Here is a 19,701-nt window from a genome sequence, read left to right on the forward strand (position 1 = left end):
GCTGGCTGGCTGTGTGTGTGGTTGGCTGTGTGGGGGTTGCCTGCCTGCCTTCCACACCAGCTGGTGTCAGAAGTTATTGAATGGTGCTCACTGTAGCCTCACTTAATTATCAATAAATTCAGCATGAAAGCCACATAAAGTCAATTAACTATCACCTAGGGGCAGCAGCTTTGTGAGAAAAATGGTGGTTGGCATACTTTTGAGCAGTCGAAACATTGAAACCAACCATGATTGGAGATGGATGATATGATTTGTGCTGTCTGCTTTCATAGCACTCATTCGACACAGTCTGATGGATCATCATGTTTTCTGATTTTTTTTGTCCATTTGACATCAAATCTTAATCTGTTTTTGGTATCTAATATGAGGCCTAGGAGATAAAAGCCAAGTTAAGTTGCCTACTTCCTCCAAAGGACACTTTGTTGTGCTGTATTTTAGGGGAATTAAAATATTTGGATCCATTTTGCACACACCGAATGACCCATGTGTGTTAACATGGCTTTAGAGAGGAGCCAGAGAGGTAGGATACAGCTGCTGAGTGCCTGTACCTGGCTGAACACAACTGGCAGACTCACTGTGATGATCTATGTTGTATAGGCCTACAACTTTCACATGGTGTTTATTGTGTAGGTTCTGTATGTGTAAGCCAAGATAGCCCATGATCCAGAGCTCTGTGTGGGTAGACTTGCAGCCTAACTGTAAATGGAAGAGGAGGAGAAAAAAAAGGCAGTTAGTTAGCCATCCACTCCTCCATTGCTGCCCACTCTTGTACACTCGGTTGTTTCTTGTTAGGTTCAGGTTCAGTAGCTAACTAGTTGTTATTAGTGCAGTCAGTGTATGAGTTAAGGTTTGAGTGTATAGGCTATTTGTGTTCCTGGCTGACAACATTCATTGTCCAACTCAAGATTAGACCATCTTCCTTTGATCTTTCCACAGCTAAGCTGGACCCTTGATGAGGTCGGTATGTGTGTCTGTTGTTCCTCTTGTCAGCATGGTCTGCGTTGCCATGGAGAAGTTGCAGCCACATGGGTGCTGTTGACATGGCAACGACACACATGGGAGCGAGTGATAGACACTGTGGACACGGCATCACAGACAGTACAATCTGACTCTACAAAACCACATTACATGTACATTTGTTGATTGCTAGGCATACAAATACTATTATTTAATGGTACATTTGAAACGAGGTCTAGTTGTGGCCACAACCGGACTAGATTGTGAATGACTGTTGGCAGAATGCATTGCTTGACTACCGTGAGGGTGATGAGCACAATATAATTAGTGAACTGCAGCACCCCAAACGATTTGTTGTCTAGTTTGTTGAGCAGAGGCTGTGTATGTTTTGGTTTTACAAAGCTGTGTCCATCATATCATTCAATAATTCATTCTTGCACAATGCGATCAATTATCAGTTCTAAACATGTATTTTTGTTCTCTATACTGCCTGCAGCATGATCTACACTGAACAAAAATATAAAAGCAACATGCAACAATTTCACTGAGTTAAAGTTCATATAAGGAAATCAGTCAATTGAAATAAATTCATTAGGCCCTAATCTATGGATTTCACATGACTGGGAATACTGATATGCATCTGTTGGTCACAGATACCTGAAAATAAAAAGGTAGGGGCATGGATCAGAGAACCAGTCAGTATCTGGTGTGACCACCATTTGCCTCATGCAGCACGACACATCTCCCTTACATAGAGTTGATCAGGCTGTTGATTGTGTCTTGTGGAATGTTGTCCCACACTTCAATGGCTGTGCGAAGTTGCTGGATATTGGCAGGAACAGGAACACGCTGTCGATCCAGAGCATCCCAAACATGCTCAATGGGTGACGTCTGGTGAGTATGCAGGCCATGGAAGAACTGGGACATTTTCAGCTTCCAGGAATTGTGTACAGATCCTTGCGACATGGGGCTGTGCATTATCATGCTGAAACAAGAGGTGATGACGGTGGATGAATGGCATGCCAATGGACCTCAGGATCTCATCACGGTATTTCTGTGCATTCAAATTGCCATTGATAAAATGCAATTGTGTTCGCTGTCGGTAGCATATGCCTGCCCCATACCATAACCCCACGCCACCATGGGGCACTCTGTTCACAATGTTGACATCAGCAAACCACTCGCCCACATGACGCCATGTCTGCCATCTGCCCGGTACAGTTGAAACTGGGATTGATCTGTGAAGAGCATACTTCTTCAGTGTGCCAGTGGCCATCGAAGGTGAGCATTTGCCCACTGAAGTCGGGTACGACGCCAAACTGCAGTAAGGTCAAGACCCTGGTGAGAATGACGAGCATGCAGATGAACTTCCCCGAGACGGTTTCTGACAGTTTGTGTAGAAGTTATTCGGTTGGGAAAACCCACAGTTTAATCAGCTGTCAGGTTGCTGGATATTGGTTGGTCTCAGATGATCCCGCAGGTGAAGAAGCCAGATGTGGAGGTCATGGGCTGGCGTGGTTACACATGGTCTGCATTTGTGAGGCCGGGGATGTAAACAAATTAGAGAAATAAGCTTTTTGTGCGTATGGAAATTTTCTGGGATCTTTTATTTCAGTTTATGAAACATGGGACCAACACTTTACATGATGCGTTTATATTTTTGTTCAGTGTACATTCTACAGACCCTAGTGTATATTCCCTACAATACTTTTACTGTGGCACCCAGAATCATTTTTGCTCTATAAGCCAACATGTATTCCACCGATCCTAGTCGATCACCAAACATTTCTGTTAAAAAAACAACCTTACATGATGCGTTTATATTTCTGTTCAGTATATTTTGCCTGTGCACACATATGACAGGCAGTTGTTGGTCGGATCACGTCACCGGAGGAGCGCGTGCTAATCCTGCTGTAGAATTCATTGCGGCCAGCAGGTCAAACTAACGACTAAAATGAACAAGTCACTCAGAAATACAAATCATGACTCTCGAGTCAGTAGAAAGAGTAGTTCAAAAAGAACGAATCGTTCGCCAACTGCACATCACTAGTGTCATGTCTTTTGTGTGGGTGTCAGAGTAGGTAGTGTGCGGCTCATCTGAGTCAAAAGTGTGTGTGGTTTTGTGACGTCATGATTACCGGAGTAGTTTTCGACGAGGCTGTCATGAAAGCGCTTTGGTAACATTTGTGTAGTGTGGCTGGCACACCCTTACTCTACTCTCCAACAAAGTGTTACTCAGGAGAATTCTCACTCACTCTTACTCTCACCCTCCTCTCTCTAGGAGATGTTGGGGCCCAGGCCCTGTTCTCAGTTCTGCGGCGGCCTGGCTTTGGCACCATGGGGAAGCCTATCAAGCTGCTGGCCAACTGTTTCCAGGTGGATATCCCCAAGATGGACGTCTACCTCTATGAGGTAGACATCAAGCCCGAGAAGTGCCCGCGTCGCGTCAACAGGTATACAGCTGCGCTCGATCAAACCCACAAACCTATCATATCTGTTAGCATGAACATTCTCAAACCAACACAAACTGGCTGCAGATATTTCATGTGATCACATGAACTGTACTCAGCATCACTTTACCAACATTAAAGACCAGGGTTATGGATCAGTTTTGGAGTATTGATATATTTGTCTCTCTGGTGCCCCTATAGGGAGGTGGTGGACTCCATGGTGAAGCACTTCAAGGTGACCATCTTTGGGGACCGAAGGCCAGTCTACGATGGGAAGAGGAGCCTCTACACAGCCAACCCCCTACCAGTCGCCACAGCAGGGGTGAGATGCACATACACACACAATATAACATTTGTAGTGTAATTTACCATGTTGAATGTCAGATGGGTGTGCTGGTGATAAATTGAGTTGCCATAGCTTGAACTCAATTCTCCTCAGGTGGATCTGGACGTCACCCTGCCAGGGGACGGCGGTAAGGATCGCCCCTTCAAAGTGTCCATCAAGTTTGTGTCGCTAGTCAGCTGGCACTTGCTGCACGAGGTCCTGACGGGGCGCACCATGCCTGAGCCCTTGGAGCTGGACAAGCCCATCAGCACCAACCCTGTACACGCTGTCGACGTGGTGCTGCGACACCTGCCCTCCATGAAGTGAGTCACTGCCGCCCTACTGGACAGCAGTGGCATTACAGATTTCAGTTTATCTATGGTCCCAGGGCCTAGGAGTGTTCATGTACTGTAGAACGGCTGTCAGGAGCTCTATGCTGTGGAACAAGCTATTCTGTTGGTTGCGTAGTTTAAGAGTATATGTGTATTTATCCACACTTATAGTCCAGAATATAGTAGTAGTTTATAGTATAGATTCTTTCAAAAACATATATACAACCTAATGAAGCTACAGTGAGGGAAAAAAGTATTTGATCCCCTGCTGATTTTGTACGTTTGCCCACTGACAAAGAAATGATCAGTCTATAATTTTAATGGTAGGTTTATTTGAACAGTGAGAGACAGAATAACAACAAAAAAATCCAGAAAAATGCATGTCAAAAATGTTATAAATTGATTTGCATTTTAATTAGGGAAATAAGTATTTGACCCCTTCTCAATCAGAAAGATTTCTGGCTCCCAGGTGTCTTTTATACAGGTAACGAGCTGAGATTAGGAGCACACTCTTAAAGGGAGTTTATACAGTTACCTGTATAAAAGACACCTGTCCACAGAAGCAATCAATCAATCAGATTCCAAACTCTCCACCATGGCCAAGAACAAAGAGCTCTCCAAAGATGTCAGGGACAATATTGTAGACCTACACAAGGCTGGAATGGGCTACAAGACCATCGCCAAGCAGCTTGGTGAGAAGGTGACAACAGTTGGTGCGATTATTCGCAAATGGAAGAAACACAAAATAACTGTCAATCTCCCTCGGCCTGGGGCTCCATGCAGGATCTCACCTCGTGGAGTTGCAATGATCATGAGGACGGTGAGGAATCAGCCCAGAACTACACGGGAGGATCTTGTCAATGATCTCAAGGCAGCTGGGACCATAGTCACCAAGAAAACAATTGGTAAAACACTACGTCGTGAAGGACTGAAATCCTGCAGCGCCCGCAAGGTCCCCCTGCTCAAGAAAGCATATATACAGGCCCATCTGAAGTTTGCCAATGAACATCTGAATTATTCAGAGGAGAACTGGGTGAAAGTGTTGTGGTCAGATGAGACCAAAATCGAGCTCTTTGGCATCAACTCAACTCGCCATGTTTGGAGGAGGAGGAATGCTGCCTATGACCCCAAGAACACCATCCCCACCGTCAAACATGGAGGTGGAAACATTATGCTTTGGGGGTGTTTTTCTGCTAAGGGGACAGGACAACTTCACCGCAACAAAGGGATGATGGACGGGGCCATGTACTGTCAAATCTTGGGTGAGAACCTCCTTCCCTCAGCCAGGGCATTGAAAATGGGTCGTGGATGGGTATTCCAGCATGACAATGACCCAAAACACACGGCCAAGGCAACAAAGGAGTGGCTCAAGAAGAAGCACATTAAGGTCCTAGAGTGGCCTAGCCAGTCTCCAGACCTTAATCCCATAGAAAATCTGTGGAGGGAGCTGAAGGTTCGAGTTGCCAAATGTCAGGCTCGAAACCTTAATGACTTGGAGAAGATCTGCAAAGAGGAGTGGGACAAAATCCCTCCTGAGATGTGTACAAACCTGGTGGCCAACTACAAGAAACGTCTGACCTCTGTGATTGCCAACAAGGGTTTTTCCACCAAGTACTAAGTCATGTTTTGCAGAGCGGTCAAATACTTATTTCCCTCATTAAAATGCAAATCAATTCATAACATTTTTGACATGCGTTTTTCTGGATTTTGTTGTTGTTATTCTGTCTCTCACTGTTCAAATAAACCTACCATTAAAATTATAGACTGATCATGTCTTAGTCAGTGGGCAAACGTACAAAATCAGCAGGGGATCAAATAATGTTCTGGCTGTGAAAGGTGACCCTCTCTTTCTTCTCCCCAGGTATACCCCAGTGGGGCGCTCCTTCTTCTCCTCCCCAGAGGGTTATGACCACCCCCTGGGCGGGGGCAGGGAGGTGTGGTTCGGCTTCCACCAGTCGGTGCGGCCCGCCATGTGGAAGATGATGCTCAACATTGACGGTGAGGGCCTTTTCCCTTGACTGTAAGGAACATGGACACTAATAAAGTGGACAATAACATATTCTTCACTGGTGGCAGGGACTTGTTTCCTTCCATGTTGTCTGGATGATGATGTAGCAGCTGTGTAGCATCTCAGTCAGTCTGTGTTTAGTTGCATTTTGTTTAGTCAGTCAGGTCTTTGATTGGTCCAAATGATATAGAATGCAGCCTATCCCTAAAATTTGTACTCAGAATTTGGTACATCTGAATTTGGTTGTAAGCTATCAGAATTTGGATCCTTAGCCGCATTCAAGTACCTTATTTTAATTTGACCACTTCTCCTCTATAGTATCGGCCACGGCGTTCTACAAGGCCCAGCCGATGATCCAGTTCATGTGTGAGGTCCTGGACATCCACAACATAGACGAGCAGCCCCGGCCCCTCACCGACTCCCACAGGGTCAAGTTCACCAAAGAGATCAAAGGTATGCAGAGTAACGTCACGACCACCACCCCAGGCACCAGAATGCTAACTAACACTTTAGTGAAACACGCTGCTAGACTCCTTGCATCACTGTTGAAATCACACCCAGTGACGATGGCACCGGAGGAGGTGGCTGCTGTTTTACGGCCACCTAACCAATTGCGCTATTATGTGTGTTTTTTGGCGTTATTTGTAATTTATTCTGTACATAATGTTTCCGCCACCGTTTCATATGACCAAAAATAGCTTCTGGATATCAGGACAGCGATTACTCACCTCATATTGGACGAAGGATATTCTACAAACACCCGACAAGGCCCAAATCCCCGTCATTCGCATGAGAAAAAGACGGAGATATCGTGGACGTAGGTCGGGGTGCCTTGTAAGGATCCGATGGCGAGCGAGTAATCTGCCTCTTCCATCAGTCCTATTAGCCAACGTACAATCATTGGAAAACAAAATGGACGACCTAAGATCAAGGATATCCTACCAACGGGAAAAACTGTAATATCTTATGTTTCACCGAGTCGTGGCTGAACGACGACATGGATAACATACAGCTGGCGGGATATACACTACATCGGCAGGATAGAACGGCTAACTCCGGTAAGACAAGGGGTGGCGGTTTGTGTATATTTGTAAACAACAGCTGGTGCACGAAATCTAATACTAAGGAAGTCTCGAGGTTTTGCTCGCCTGAGGTAGAGTATCTCATGATAAGCTGTAGACCACACTATTTACCAAGAGTTTTCTTCTATATTTTTCGTAGCTGTCCATTTACCACCACAAACCGATGCTGGCACGAAGATTGCACTCAATGAGCTGTATAAGGCCATAAGCAAACAGGAAAACGCTCATCCAGAGGCAGCGCTCCTAGTGGCCGGGGACTTTAATGCAGGGAAACTTAAATCCGTTCTACCTCATTTCTACCAGCATGTTAAACGTGCAACCAGAGGAAAATAAACTCTAGACCACCTTTACTCCACACACAGAGACGTGTACAAAGCTCTCCCTCGCCCTCCATTTGGCAAATCTGACTATAATTCTATCCTCTTGATTCCTGCTTATAAGCAAAAACTAAAGCAGGAAGCACCAGTGACTTGGTTAATAAGGAAGTGGTCAGATGGTCAGATGACGCAGATGCTAAGCCACAGGACTGTTTTACTAGCACAGACTGGAATATGTTCCGGGATTCTTCCGATGGCATTGAAGAGTACACCACATCAATCACCGGCTTCATCAGTAAGTGCATCGATGATGTCGTCCCCACAGTGACCGTACGTACATACCCCAACCAGAAGCCATGGATTACAGGCAACATACGCACTGAGCTAAAGGGTAGAGCTGTTGCTTTCAAGGAGCGGGACTCTAACACGGACGCTTATAAGAAATCCCGATATGCCTTCCGACGAACCACCAAACAGGCAAAGAGTCAATACAGGACTAAGATTGAATCGTACTACACCGGCTCCGACGCTCGTCGGATGTGGCAGGGCTTGCAAACTATTACAGACTACAAAGGGAAGCACAGCTGCGAGCTGCCCAGTGACACAAGCCTACCAGACGAGCTAAATCACTTCTATGCTCGCTTCGAGGCTAGCAACACTGAAGCATGCATGAGAGCATCAGCTGTTCCGGATGACTGTGATCACGCTCTCCGTAGCCGATGTGAGTTAGACTTTTAAGCAGGTCAACATTCACAAGGCCGCAGGGCCAGACGGATTACCAGGACGTTGACTCCAAGCATGCGCTGACCAACTGGCAAGTGTCTTCACTGACATTTTCAACATGTCCCTGACTGAGTCTGTAATACCAACATGTTTCAAGCAGACCACCATAGTCCCCGTGCTCAAGAACACTAAGATAACCTGCCTAAATGACTACCGACCCGTAGAACTCACGTCTGTAGCCGTGATGTGCTTTGAAAGGCTGGTCATGGCTCACATCAACACCATTATCCCAGAAACCCTAGACCCACTCCAATTTGCATACCGCCCCAACAGATCCACAGATGATGCAATCTCTATTGCACTCCACACTGCCCTTTCCCACCTGGACAAGAGGAACACCTATGTGAGAATGCTATTCATTGACTACAGCTCAGCGTTCAACACCATAGTGCCCTCAAAGCTTCCTGACGGGCCGCCCCCAGGTGGTAAGGGTAGGTAACAACACATCTGCCATGCTGATCCTCAACACTGGGGCTCCTCAGGGGTGCGTGCTCAGTCCCCTCCTGTACTCCCTGTTCACTCATGACTGCATGGCCAGGCACGACTCCAACACCATCATTAAGTTTGCCGACGACACAACAGTGGTAAACCTGATCACCGACAACGATGAGACAGCCTATAGGGAGGAGGTCAGAGACCTGGCCGTGTGGTGCCAGGATAACAACCTCTCCCTCAACGTGATCAAGACACAGGGGGAATAAAAAAGAGGACTGAGCACGCCCCCATTCTCATCGACGGGGCTGTAGTGGAACTGGTTGAGAGCTTCAAGTTCCTTGGTGTCCACATCACCAACAAGCTATAATGGTCCGAACACCCCAAGACAATCGTGAAGTGGGCACGACAAAGCCTATTCCCCCTCAGTAGACTGAAAAGATTTGGCATGGGTCCTCAGATCCTCAAAAGGTTCTACAGCTGCACCATCGAAAGCATCCTGACTGGTTGCATCACCGCCTGGTATGGCAACTGCTCAGCCTCCGATCGGAAGGCACTACAGAGGGTAGTGCGTACGGCCCAGTACATCACTGGGGCCAAGCTTCCTGCCATCCAGGACTTCTATACCAGGCGGTGTCAGAGGAAGGCCCTAAAAATTGTCAAAGACTCCAGCCACCCTAGTCATAGACTGTTCTCTCTGCTACCACACGGCAAGCGGTACCGGAGTATCAAGTCTAGGTCCAAAAGGCTTCTTAACAGCTTCTACCCCCAAGCCATAAGACTCCTGAACAGCTAATCATGGCTACCCAGACTATTTGCATTGTCCCCCCCACCCCACCCCCTATTTTACGCTGCTGCTACTCTGTTTATTATCTATGCATAGTCACTTTAACTGTACCCACATGTACATATTACCTCGACTAAATGGTGCCCCCGCACATTGACTCTGTACCAGTACCCCCTGTATCTACTGTTATTTTATTTTACTGCTGCTCTTTAATTATTTTTATTTTTTACTTATCAATTTTTTTACTTAACAATTTTTTTCTTGAAACTGCATTGTTGGTTAAGGGTTTGTAAGTAAGCGTTTCACTGTAAGGTCTACACCTGTTGTATTTGGTGCATGTGGCAAATAACATTTGATTTGATAATGTTTTTGTCATTCTAACTTTAAGTTGTAGGGATATTGGTATTGTGTTACTTCACTCACTCATATCCGTGTTGCTGAATCATTTTATGCTGAACAAAAATATAAGTGCAACAACTGAAATAAATTCATTAGGCCCTAATCTATGGATTTCACATGACTGTGCAGGGGCGCAGCCATGGGTGGTTACTACATGATTCCATATGTGTTATTTCTTAGTTTTGATGTCTTCACTATTATTCTACAATGTAAAAATTTAAGAAAAACCCTTGAATGAGTAGGTGTGTCCAAACTTTTGACTGGTACTTTATACTCAACAAAAATATAAACACAACATGTAAAGTGTTTCATGAGCTGAAATAAAAGATCCCAGAAATGTTCCATACGCACAAAAAGCTTATTTCTCTTAAATATTGTGCAGAAATGTGTTTACATCCCTGTTAGTGAGCATTTCTCTTTTGCCAAGATAATCCATCTACCTGACAGGTGTGGCATATCAAGAAGCTGATTAAATACCATGATCATTACACAGGTGCACCTTGTGCTGGGGACAATAAAATGCCACTCGAAAATATGCAGTTTTGTCACACAACACAATGCCACAGATGTCTCATGTTTTGAGGGAGTGTGCAGTTGGCATGCTGACTGCAGGAATGTCCACCAAAGCTGTTGCCAGAGAATTTAATGTTAATTTTTCTACCATAAGCCGCCTCCAACGTCGTTTTAGTGAATTTGGCAGTACGTCCAACCGGCCTCACAACCGCAGACCACTTGTAACCACACCAGCCCAGGACCCCCACATCTGGCTTCTTCACTTGCGAGAACATCTGAGAGCAGCCACCCAAACAGCTGATGAAACTGAGGAGTATTTCTGTCTGTAATAAAGCCTTTTTGTGGGGAAAAATTCTGATTGGATGGGCCTGGCTCCCAAGTGGGTGGGCCTATGCCCTCCCAGGCCCACCCATGGCTGCACCCCTACCCAGTCATGTGAAATCCATAGATTAGGGCCATGATTAATTTTGAATGGATAGTTCTTCTCACACACATGCACCTCCTCCTTGCTTTGCTGTGTCTAGGTCTGAAGGTGGAAGTGACCCACTGCGGGACGATGCGGAGGAAGTACAGAGTGTGTAACGTGACCCGCCGCCCTGCCAGCCACCAGACGTGAGTACCTATACACAGAGAGACAGGGATATGTTGTTTGGCAGCAGGCAGACCAGCAGTTAAGAACGTTGGCCCAGTAACCGAAAGGTCGCTGGTTCGAATCCCCAAGCTGACTAGGTGAAAAATCTGTCTGTGCCCTTAAGCAAGGCACTTAACCCTAATTGCTCCTGTAAGTTGCTCTGGATAAGAGTGTCTGCTAAAATGTCAAATATAACAATTTAGTTTAACTCTGACACAGCCTGGACCGAAGCCTTGAATTGTCTCTAAATTGGACTAATGGGCAGCTTCCTGTACACAGATTTAAGTCTTGGTCTAAAAAGCAAGCTCAATGGAGAATCTCCATTGAAAATGCTTTTTGGTCCAGGACTTCGCTTAATCAGTGTCCCGAGAAACCACCCCTAAGAGTTAAACATGACAATTAGATGAGCACAAAGTCACAAACTCCATGTTTCTCCTCTCCAAACCCCCAGGTTCCCCCTGCAGCTGGAGAATGGTCAGACAGTGGAGCGCACGGTGGCCCAGTACTTCAGAGAGAAGTACAGCCTGCAGCTGAAGTACCCCCACCTCCCCTGCCTCCAGGTGGGCCAGGAGCAGAAACACACCTACCTGCCCCTGGAGGTGAGTACCAATAATATTATTGCCATTGGCTCTTTGTAGAGCCCTGAGTTAGTCTTTCCTGGTCATTCATGTGGTCAGGATAAACTCTGGGCCCTAAGCATAAAACTGTACCAATGCGGCTCTCTCTATTGTATTAAATTACTTTAACTCACATTCCTATGTGTGTCTCCTTGCAGGTGTGCAACATAGTAGCTGGCCAGCGCTGTATTAAAAAACTCACTGATAACCAGACGTCCACCATGATCAAAGCCACGGCCCGCTCTGCCCCAGACAGACAGGAGGAGATCAGCAGGCTGGTGAGTACTGTCTAAAGCGCCCTCCAATGACTGGGAGTTATTACAACTACTGAGTGTCTTTATAATTAATCATACTAATTGATTGCATTGATATAGTGCTTTTCCAGATGCTCAAAGCGCTTACATACTATAGTAAGTGGAAAACCCGCCTCATCCACCACCAAACTAATGATTTCCTGTTTTGCTACTACCCCTCCCTCTGTCCTACCCCTCTATCCTCCTCCTCTCTCATCCCCCCCTCCCCCCCATCCCCCCCTCTCTGTGTCCAGGTGCGTAGTGCGAACTATGAGGTGGACCCGTTCGTCCAGGAGTTCCAGTTCCGCGTGCGTGACGAGATGGCTCAGGTGACGGGCCGTGTGCTGCCAGCCCCCGGGCTGCAGTACGGCGGCAGGGTGAGCTCGGAACAGTTCATGGTACCTACCCTTTAAATCATCCTTCATCCGCATTTCACTGTGCGCGTCTGTGATTTAGCTTCCCCATCTCTCTCTCTCTCTCTTTCTTGCCCCTGGCTCTTTTACTTTTGTCGCTTTTGACCAACTGTCAACCAATACCACCCTTTCACCCACCTCTGTTTTTCAGTCTCTGAAAATAATGATTACTACTTTTCTTGTGTGAAGGCTATGACGAATGGCATGACAGTGTTTTTAGATACATTAAATGACCATTTCAAAGAATTCTTAAATTTGTTTGAAACAATCAGTCTCTCCCCCTTTCTGTGTGTGTGTGTGTGTGTGGCAGCCCCAGCAGATGAACCCTGCGGTGTCGTTGCAGAACCGCACGGTGGCCACACCCAGCCACGGCGTGTGGGACATGAGGGGCAAACAGTTCCACACCGGGGTGGAGATCAAGATGTGGGCCATCGCCTGCTTCGCCACGCAGAGGCAGTGTCGCGAGGAGATCCTCAAGTGAGTGCTGTCTGTCTCATACATGCATACATACTGTACATCATACACACACACACACAGAGGTCTCTGTTTCAACAGTTAAATACTCAGCCCAATGCAATAACATTATAATCAATATAAAAATAGTATTATTATCATATCTATGTTATTTCAAATGTATTACACTGAACAAAAATATAAACACAAAATGTAACAATATCAAAGATTTTACTGAGTTATATATAGTTCATATAAGGAAATAAATAAATTAGGCCCTAATCTATGGATTTCAAATGACTGGGAATACAGATATGCATTTGTTGGTAACAAATACCTTTTAAAAAAGGTAGGGGCTTGGATCAGAAAACCAGTCAGTATCTGTTGTGACCACCATTTGCCTCATGCAGCGTGACACCTCTCCTTCGCATAGAGTTGATCAGGCTGTTGATTGTGGCCTGTGGAAGGTTGTCCCACTCCTCTTCAATGGCTGTGTGAAGTGGCTGGATATTGGCGGGAACTGGAACACGCTGTCGTACACGTCACCTCATGCTGAAACATGAGGTGATGGCAGCGGATGAATGGCACGTCAATGGGCCTCAGGATCTCGTCACGGTATCTCTGTGCCTTCAAATTGCCAACAATAGAATGCAATTTTGTTCGTTGTCCGTAGCTTATGCCTGCCCATACCTGCACGCAGATGAGCTTCGCTGAGAATTATTCGGTTGTGCAAACCCACAGTTTTATCAGTTGTCTGGGTGGCTGGTCTCAGACGATCCAGCAGGTAAAGAAGCCGGATGTGGAGGTCCTGGGCTGGCGTGTTTACAGGTGGACTGCGGTTGTGAGGCCGGTTGGACGTACTGCCAAATTCTCTAAAACAACGTTGGAGGCAGCTTATGGTAGAGAAATGAACATTAAATTCTCTGGCAACAGCTCTGGAGTACATTCCTGCAGTCAGCATGCCAATTGCAAGCTCAAAAACTTGAGACATCTGTGACATTGTGTTGCACATTTTAGAATGGCCTGTTTAATCAGCTTCTTGATATGCCACACCTGTCAAGTGAATGGATTATCTTGGCGAAGAAGAAATGCTCACTAATAGAGGTGTAAACAAATTTGTGCAAAACATTTGAGAGAAATTAGCTTTTTTGTGCATATGGAAAATGTCAGGGATATTTTATTTCATGCGCATGAAACATGGGACCAACACTTCATGTTGCTTTTATATATTTTTTCAGTATAATATACTTTAGTTGGTTTATGCCACACTTACGTCTCTCTGTGTCCGTCCATATTGTCTCTTTGGATCTCCTCATCTTCTCATCCTCTCTCCTTCCCTCCGTCTCTCCAGGGGTTTCACTGACCAGCTGCGTAAGATCTCTAAGGATGCTGGGATGCCCATCCAGGGCCAGCCATGTTTCTGTAAATACGCCCAGGGATCGGACAGTGTGGAGCCCATGTTCAGGCACCTGAAGAACACCTACACTGGCCTGCAGCTCATCATCGTCATCCTGCCTGGGAAGACCCCTGTCTATGGTACGGTCACAGACTAGACACTGTTTCATTTTGTTTCACATATGATTTATTTGTGTGTTTACTTTATTTATTAGTATACTACTATTATTATGATATATATATATATACATATACACACACACACACACACAGTGGGGAAAAAAAGTATTTAGTCAGCCACCAATTGTGCAAGTTCTCCCACTTAAAAAGATGAGAGAGGCCTGTCATTTTCATCATAGGTACATGTCAACTATGACAGACAAAATGAGAAAAAAAAATCCAGAAAATCACATTGTAGGATTTTTAATGAATTTATTTGCAAATTATGGTGGAAAATAAGTATTTGGTCACCTACAAACAAGCAAGATTTCTGGCTCTCACAGACCTGTAACTTCTTCTTTAAGAGGCTCCTCTGTCCTCCACTCGTTACCTGTATTAATGGCACCTGTTTGAACTTGTTATCAGTATAAAAGACACCTGTCCACAACCTCAAACAGTCACACTCCAAACTCCACTATGGCCAAGACCAAAGAGCTGTCAAAGGACACCAGAAACAAAATTGTAGACCTGCACCAGGCTGGGAAGACTGAATCTGCAATAGGTAAGCAGCTTGGTTTGAAGAAATCAACTGTGGGAGCAATTATTAGGAAATGGAAGACATACAAGACCACTGATAATCTCCCTCGATCTGGGGCTCCACGCAAGATCTCACCCCGTGGGGTCAAAATGATCACAAGAACGGTGAGCAAAAATCCCAGAACCACACGGGGGGACCTAGTGAATGACCTGCAGAGAGCTGGGACCAAAGTAACAAAGCCTACCATCAGTAACACACTATTCCGCCAGGGACTCAAAACCTGCATTACCAGACGTGTCCCCCTGCTTAAGCCAGTACATGTCCAGGCCCGTCTGAAGTTTGGGAGAATGTCATATGGTCAGATGAAACCAAAATAGAACTTTTTGGTAAAAACTCAACTCGTCGTGTTTGGAGGACAAAGAATGCTGAGTTGCATCCAAAGAACACCATACCTACTGTGAAGCATGGGGGTGGAAACTTCATGCTTTGGGGCTGTTTTTCTGCAAAGGGACCAGGACGACTGATCCGTGTAAAGGAAAGAATGAATGGGGCCATGTATCGTGAGATTTTGAGTGAAAACCTCCTTCCATCAGCAAGGGCATTGAAGATGAAACGTGGCTGGGTCTTTTAGCATGACAATGATCCCAAACACACCTCCCGGGCAACGAAGGAGTGGCTTCGTAAGAAGCATTTCAAGGTCCTGGAGTGGCCTAGCCAGTCTCCAGATCTCAACCCCATAGAAAATCTTTGGAGGGAGTTGAAAGTCCGTGTTGCCCAGCGACAGCCCCAAAACATCACTGCTCTAGAGGAGATCTGCATGGAGGAATGGGCCAAAATACCAGCAACAGTGTGTGAAAACCTTGTGAAGACTTACAGAAAACGTTTGACCTGTGTCATTGCCAACAAAGGGTATATAACAAAGTATTGAGAAACTTTTGTTATTGACCAAATACTTATTTTCCACCATAATTTGCAAATAAATTCATTAAAAATCCTACAATGTGATTTTCTGGAATTGTTTTCCTCATTTTGTCTGTCATAGTTGACATGTACCTATGATGAAAATTACAGGCCTCTCTCATCTTTTTAAGTGGGAGAACTTGCACAATTGGTGGCTGACTAAATACTTTTCCCCCCCACTGTATATATGTATATATATATATATATATATATATATATATATATATATATAGTACCAGTCAAAAGTTTGGACACACCTACTCATTTCAGGGTTTTTCTTTATTTTTACTATTTTCTACATTGTAGAATAATAGTGAAGACATCAAAACTATGAAATAACACATATGGAATCATGTAGTAACCAATAGTGTTAAACAAATCAAAATGTTTTATATTTGAGATTCTTCAAGGTAGCCACCCTTTGCCTTGATGACAGCTTTGCACTCTTGGCATTCTCTCAACCAGCTTCATGAGGTAGTCACCTGGAATGAATTTCATATATATTTTTTATTTTTTTCACCTTTATTAAACCAGGTAAGCCAGTTAAGATTTTTGCAGTTCGTTCCAGTCATTCGCAGCAGAGAACTGGAAGGAATGGTGGCCAAAGGAGGTGTTGGCTTTGGGGATGACCAGTGAGATATAGCTGCTGGAGCGCATACTACGGGTGGGTGTTGCTATGGTGACCAATGAGCTAAGATAAGGCGGGGATTTGCCTAGCAGTGATTTATAGATGGCCTGGAGCCAGTGGGTTTGGAGACAAATATGTAGTGAGGACCAGCCAACAAGAGCGTACAGGTCACAGTGGTGGGTAGTATATGGGGCTTTGGTGACAAAACGGATGGCACTGTGATAGACTACATCCAATTTGCTGAGTAGAGTGTTGCAGGCTATTTGAGAAACCAAGGCTATTTAGTCTGCCAATAAGAATGCTGTGGTTGACAGAGTCGAAAGCCTTGGCCAGGTCGATGAAGACGGCTGCACAGTACTGTCTATTATCGATCGTGGTTATAATATCGTTTAGGACCTTGAGCGTGGCTGAGGTGCACCCATGACCAGCTCGGAAACCGGATTGCATAGCGGAGAAGGTACGGTGTGATTCAAAATGGTCGGTGATCTGTTTGTTAACTTGGCTTTCAAAAACTTTCGAACGGAAGGGCAGGATGGATATAGGTCTGTAACAGTTTGGATCTAGAGTGTCACCCCCTTTGAAAAGGGGGATGACCGCGGCAGCTTTCTAATCTCTGGGGATCTCAGACGTTACGAAAGAGAGGTTGAACAGGCTAGTAATAGGGGATGCGACAATTTCGGCGGCTAATTTTAGAAAGAAAGGGTCCAGATTGTCTAACCCAGATGATTTGTAGGGATCCAATTAACAGGTGTGCCTTGTTAATTTGTGGATAGAGGGTAGTGCGTACGGCCCAGTACATCACTGGGGCCAAGCTTCCTGCCATCCAGGACCTCTATACCAGGCGGTGTCAGAGGAAGGCCCTCAAAATTGTCAAAGACTCCAGCCACCCTAGTCATAGACTGTTCTCTCTGCTACCGCACGGCAAGCGGTACCGGAGTGCCAAGTCTAGGTCCAAAATACTTCTCAACAGCTTCTACCCCCAAGCCATAAGACTCCTAAACAGCTAATCATGGCTACCCGGACTATGCCCCCCCCCCCCCCCACCACATCTTTTTATGCTGCTGCTACTCTGTTAATTATTTATGCATAGTCACTTTAACTCTACCCACATGTGCATATTACTTCAACTACCTCAACTAGCCGGTGCCCCCGCACATTGACTCTGCACCGGTACCCCCCTGTATATATAGCCTCCCTACTGTTATCTGTTATTTTATTTTACTTCTGCTCTTTTTTTCCTCAACACTTTTTTGTTTTATTCTACTTTTTTATTAAAAATAAATGCACTGTTGGTTAAGGGCTGTAAGTAAGCATTTCACTGTAATGTCTGCACCTGTTGTATTCGGCGCATGTGGCCAATAAAATTTGATTTGATTTGATTTCATGGTCGAATTGCTGCAAAGAAACCACTACTAAAGGACACCAATAAGAAGAAGAGACTTGCTTGGGCCAAGAAACACAAGCAATTTACATTAGACTGCTGTAAATCTGTCCTTTGGTCTGATGAGTCCAAATGTTGAGATTTTTGGTTCCAACCGCCGTGTCTTTGTGAGACGCAGAGTAGGTGAATGGATTATCTCTGCATGTGTGGTTCCCACCATGAAGCATGGAGGAGGAGGTGTGATGGTGTGGGGGTGCTTTGCTGGTGACACTGTCGTTGATTGATTGATTTAGAATTCAAAGCACACTTAACCAGCATGGCTACCACAGCATTCTGCAACAATACACCATCCCATCTGGTTTGCGCTTTGTTGGACTATCCTTTGTTTTTCAACAGGACAATAACCCAAAACACACCTCCAAGCTGTGTAAGGGCTATTTGACCAAGAAGGAGAGTGATGGAGTGTTGCATCAGATGACCTGGCCTCTACAATCACCCGACCTCAACCCAATTGAGATGGTTTGGGATGAGTTGGACCGCAGAGTGAAGGAAAAGCTGCCAACAAGTGCTCAGCATATGTGGGAACTCCTTCAAGTCTGTTGGAAAAGCATTCCTCATGAAGCGGGTTGACAGAATGCCAAGAGTGTGCAAAGCTGTCATCAAGGCAAGGGGTGGCTACTTTGATGAATCTCAAATATAAAATGTATTTTGATTTGTTTAACACTTTTTTTGGGGGGGTTACTACATGATTCCATATGTGTTATTTCATAGTTTTGATGTCTTCACTATTATTCTACAATATAGAAAATAGTAAAAATAAAGAAAAACCCTTGAATGAGTAGGTGTGTCCAAACTTTTAACTGGTACTGTATATGCACTGCATTTGGAAATTATTCAGACCCCTTGACTTTTTACAGATTTTGTTACGTTACAGCCTTCTAAAATTGATTATATTGTCAATCAATCTACACACAATACCCAATAATGACAAAGCAAAAACAGGTTTGTAGAAAATTTTACAAATGTATATAAAAAAATAAAAGGAAATATTACATTTACATAAGTATTCAGACCCTTTACTCAGTACTTTGTTAAAGCACCTTTGGCAGCGATTACAGCCTTCAGTCTTCTTGGGTATGACGCTACAAGCTTGGCAAACCTGTATTTGGGGAGTTTCTCCCAGGTTGGAGGGGAGCGTCGCTGCACAAGTATTTTCAGGTCTCTCCAGAGATGTTTGATCGGGTTCAAGTCCGGGCTCTGGCTGATCCACTCAAGGACATTCAGAGACTTGTCCCGAAGCCACTCCTGCGTTGTCCTGTTAGAAGGTAAACCTTCGCCCCAGTCTGAGGTCCTAACCTGCTCCAGAGCGCTTTTCATCAAGGATCTCTCTGTACTTTGCTCTGTTTATCTTTCCCTCGATCTTGACTAGTCTCCCAGTCCCTGCCACTGAAAAACATCCCCACAGCATGATGCTGCCACCACCACGCTTCACCGTAGGGATGGTGCCAGGTTTCCTACAGACGTGATGCTTGGCATTCAGGCCAAATAGTTAAATATTGGTTTCATTAGATCAGATAATCTTGTTTCTCAAGGTCTGAGAGTCTTTAGGTGGCATTTGGCAAACTCCAAGCGGGCTGTAATGAGCCTTTTACTGAGGAGTGGCTTCCATCTGGCAACTCTACCATAAAGGCCTGATTGGTGAAGTGCTGCAGAGATGGTTGTCCTTCTGCAAGGTTCTCCCATCTCCACAGAGGAACTCTGGAGCTCTGTCAAGAGTGACCATCGGGTTCTTGGTCACCTCCCTGACCAAGGCCCTTCTCCCCCATTTGCTGAGTTTGGCTGGGCGGC

General features: G+C 45.2%; 1 protein-coding gene across 1 annotated transcript in view; it reads left to right on the forward strand.

Moving 5' to 3' along the window:
- The window catches only part of LOC311123329 (protein argonaute-3-like), a 42,179-nt gene that overhangs the window by 12,193 nt on the left and 10,285 nt on the right, over positions 1–19,701 (forward strand). The window contains exons 2-12 of the mRNA XM_084158168.1: positions 3,239–3,410; positions 3,609–3,729; positions 3,847–4,055; positions 5,926–6,062; positions 6,391–6,525; positions 10,910–10,997; positions 11,468–11,615; positions 11,792–11,911; positions 12,181–12,324; positions 12,650–12,816; positions 14,144–14,328. Coding sequence (XP_084014294.1) covers positions 3,239–3,410; positions 3,609–3,729; positions 3,847–4,055; positions 5,926–6,062; positions 6,391–6,525; positions 10,910–10,997; positions 11,468–11,615; positions 11,792–11,911; positions 12,181–12,324; positions 12,650–12,816; positions 14,144–14,328 — 1,626 coding nt within the window. The remainder of the gene's footprint in view (positions 1–3,238; positions 3,411–3,608; positions 3,730–3,846; positions 4,056–5,925; positions 6,063–6,390; positions 6,526–10,909; positions 10,998–11,467; positions 11,616–11,791; positions 11,912–12,180; positions 12,325–12,649; positions 12,817–14,143; positions 14,329–19,701) is intronic.

This window comes from Coregonus lavaretus (assembly GCF_964263955.1).
Source record: "Coregonus lavaretus genome assembly, chromosome: 3".
NCBI classification, from domain to species: domain Eukaryota; kingdom Metazoa; phylum Chordata; class Actinopteri; order Salmoniformes; family Salmonidae; genus Coregonus; species Coregonus lavaretus.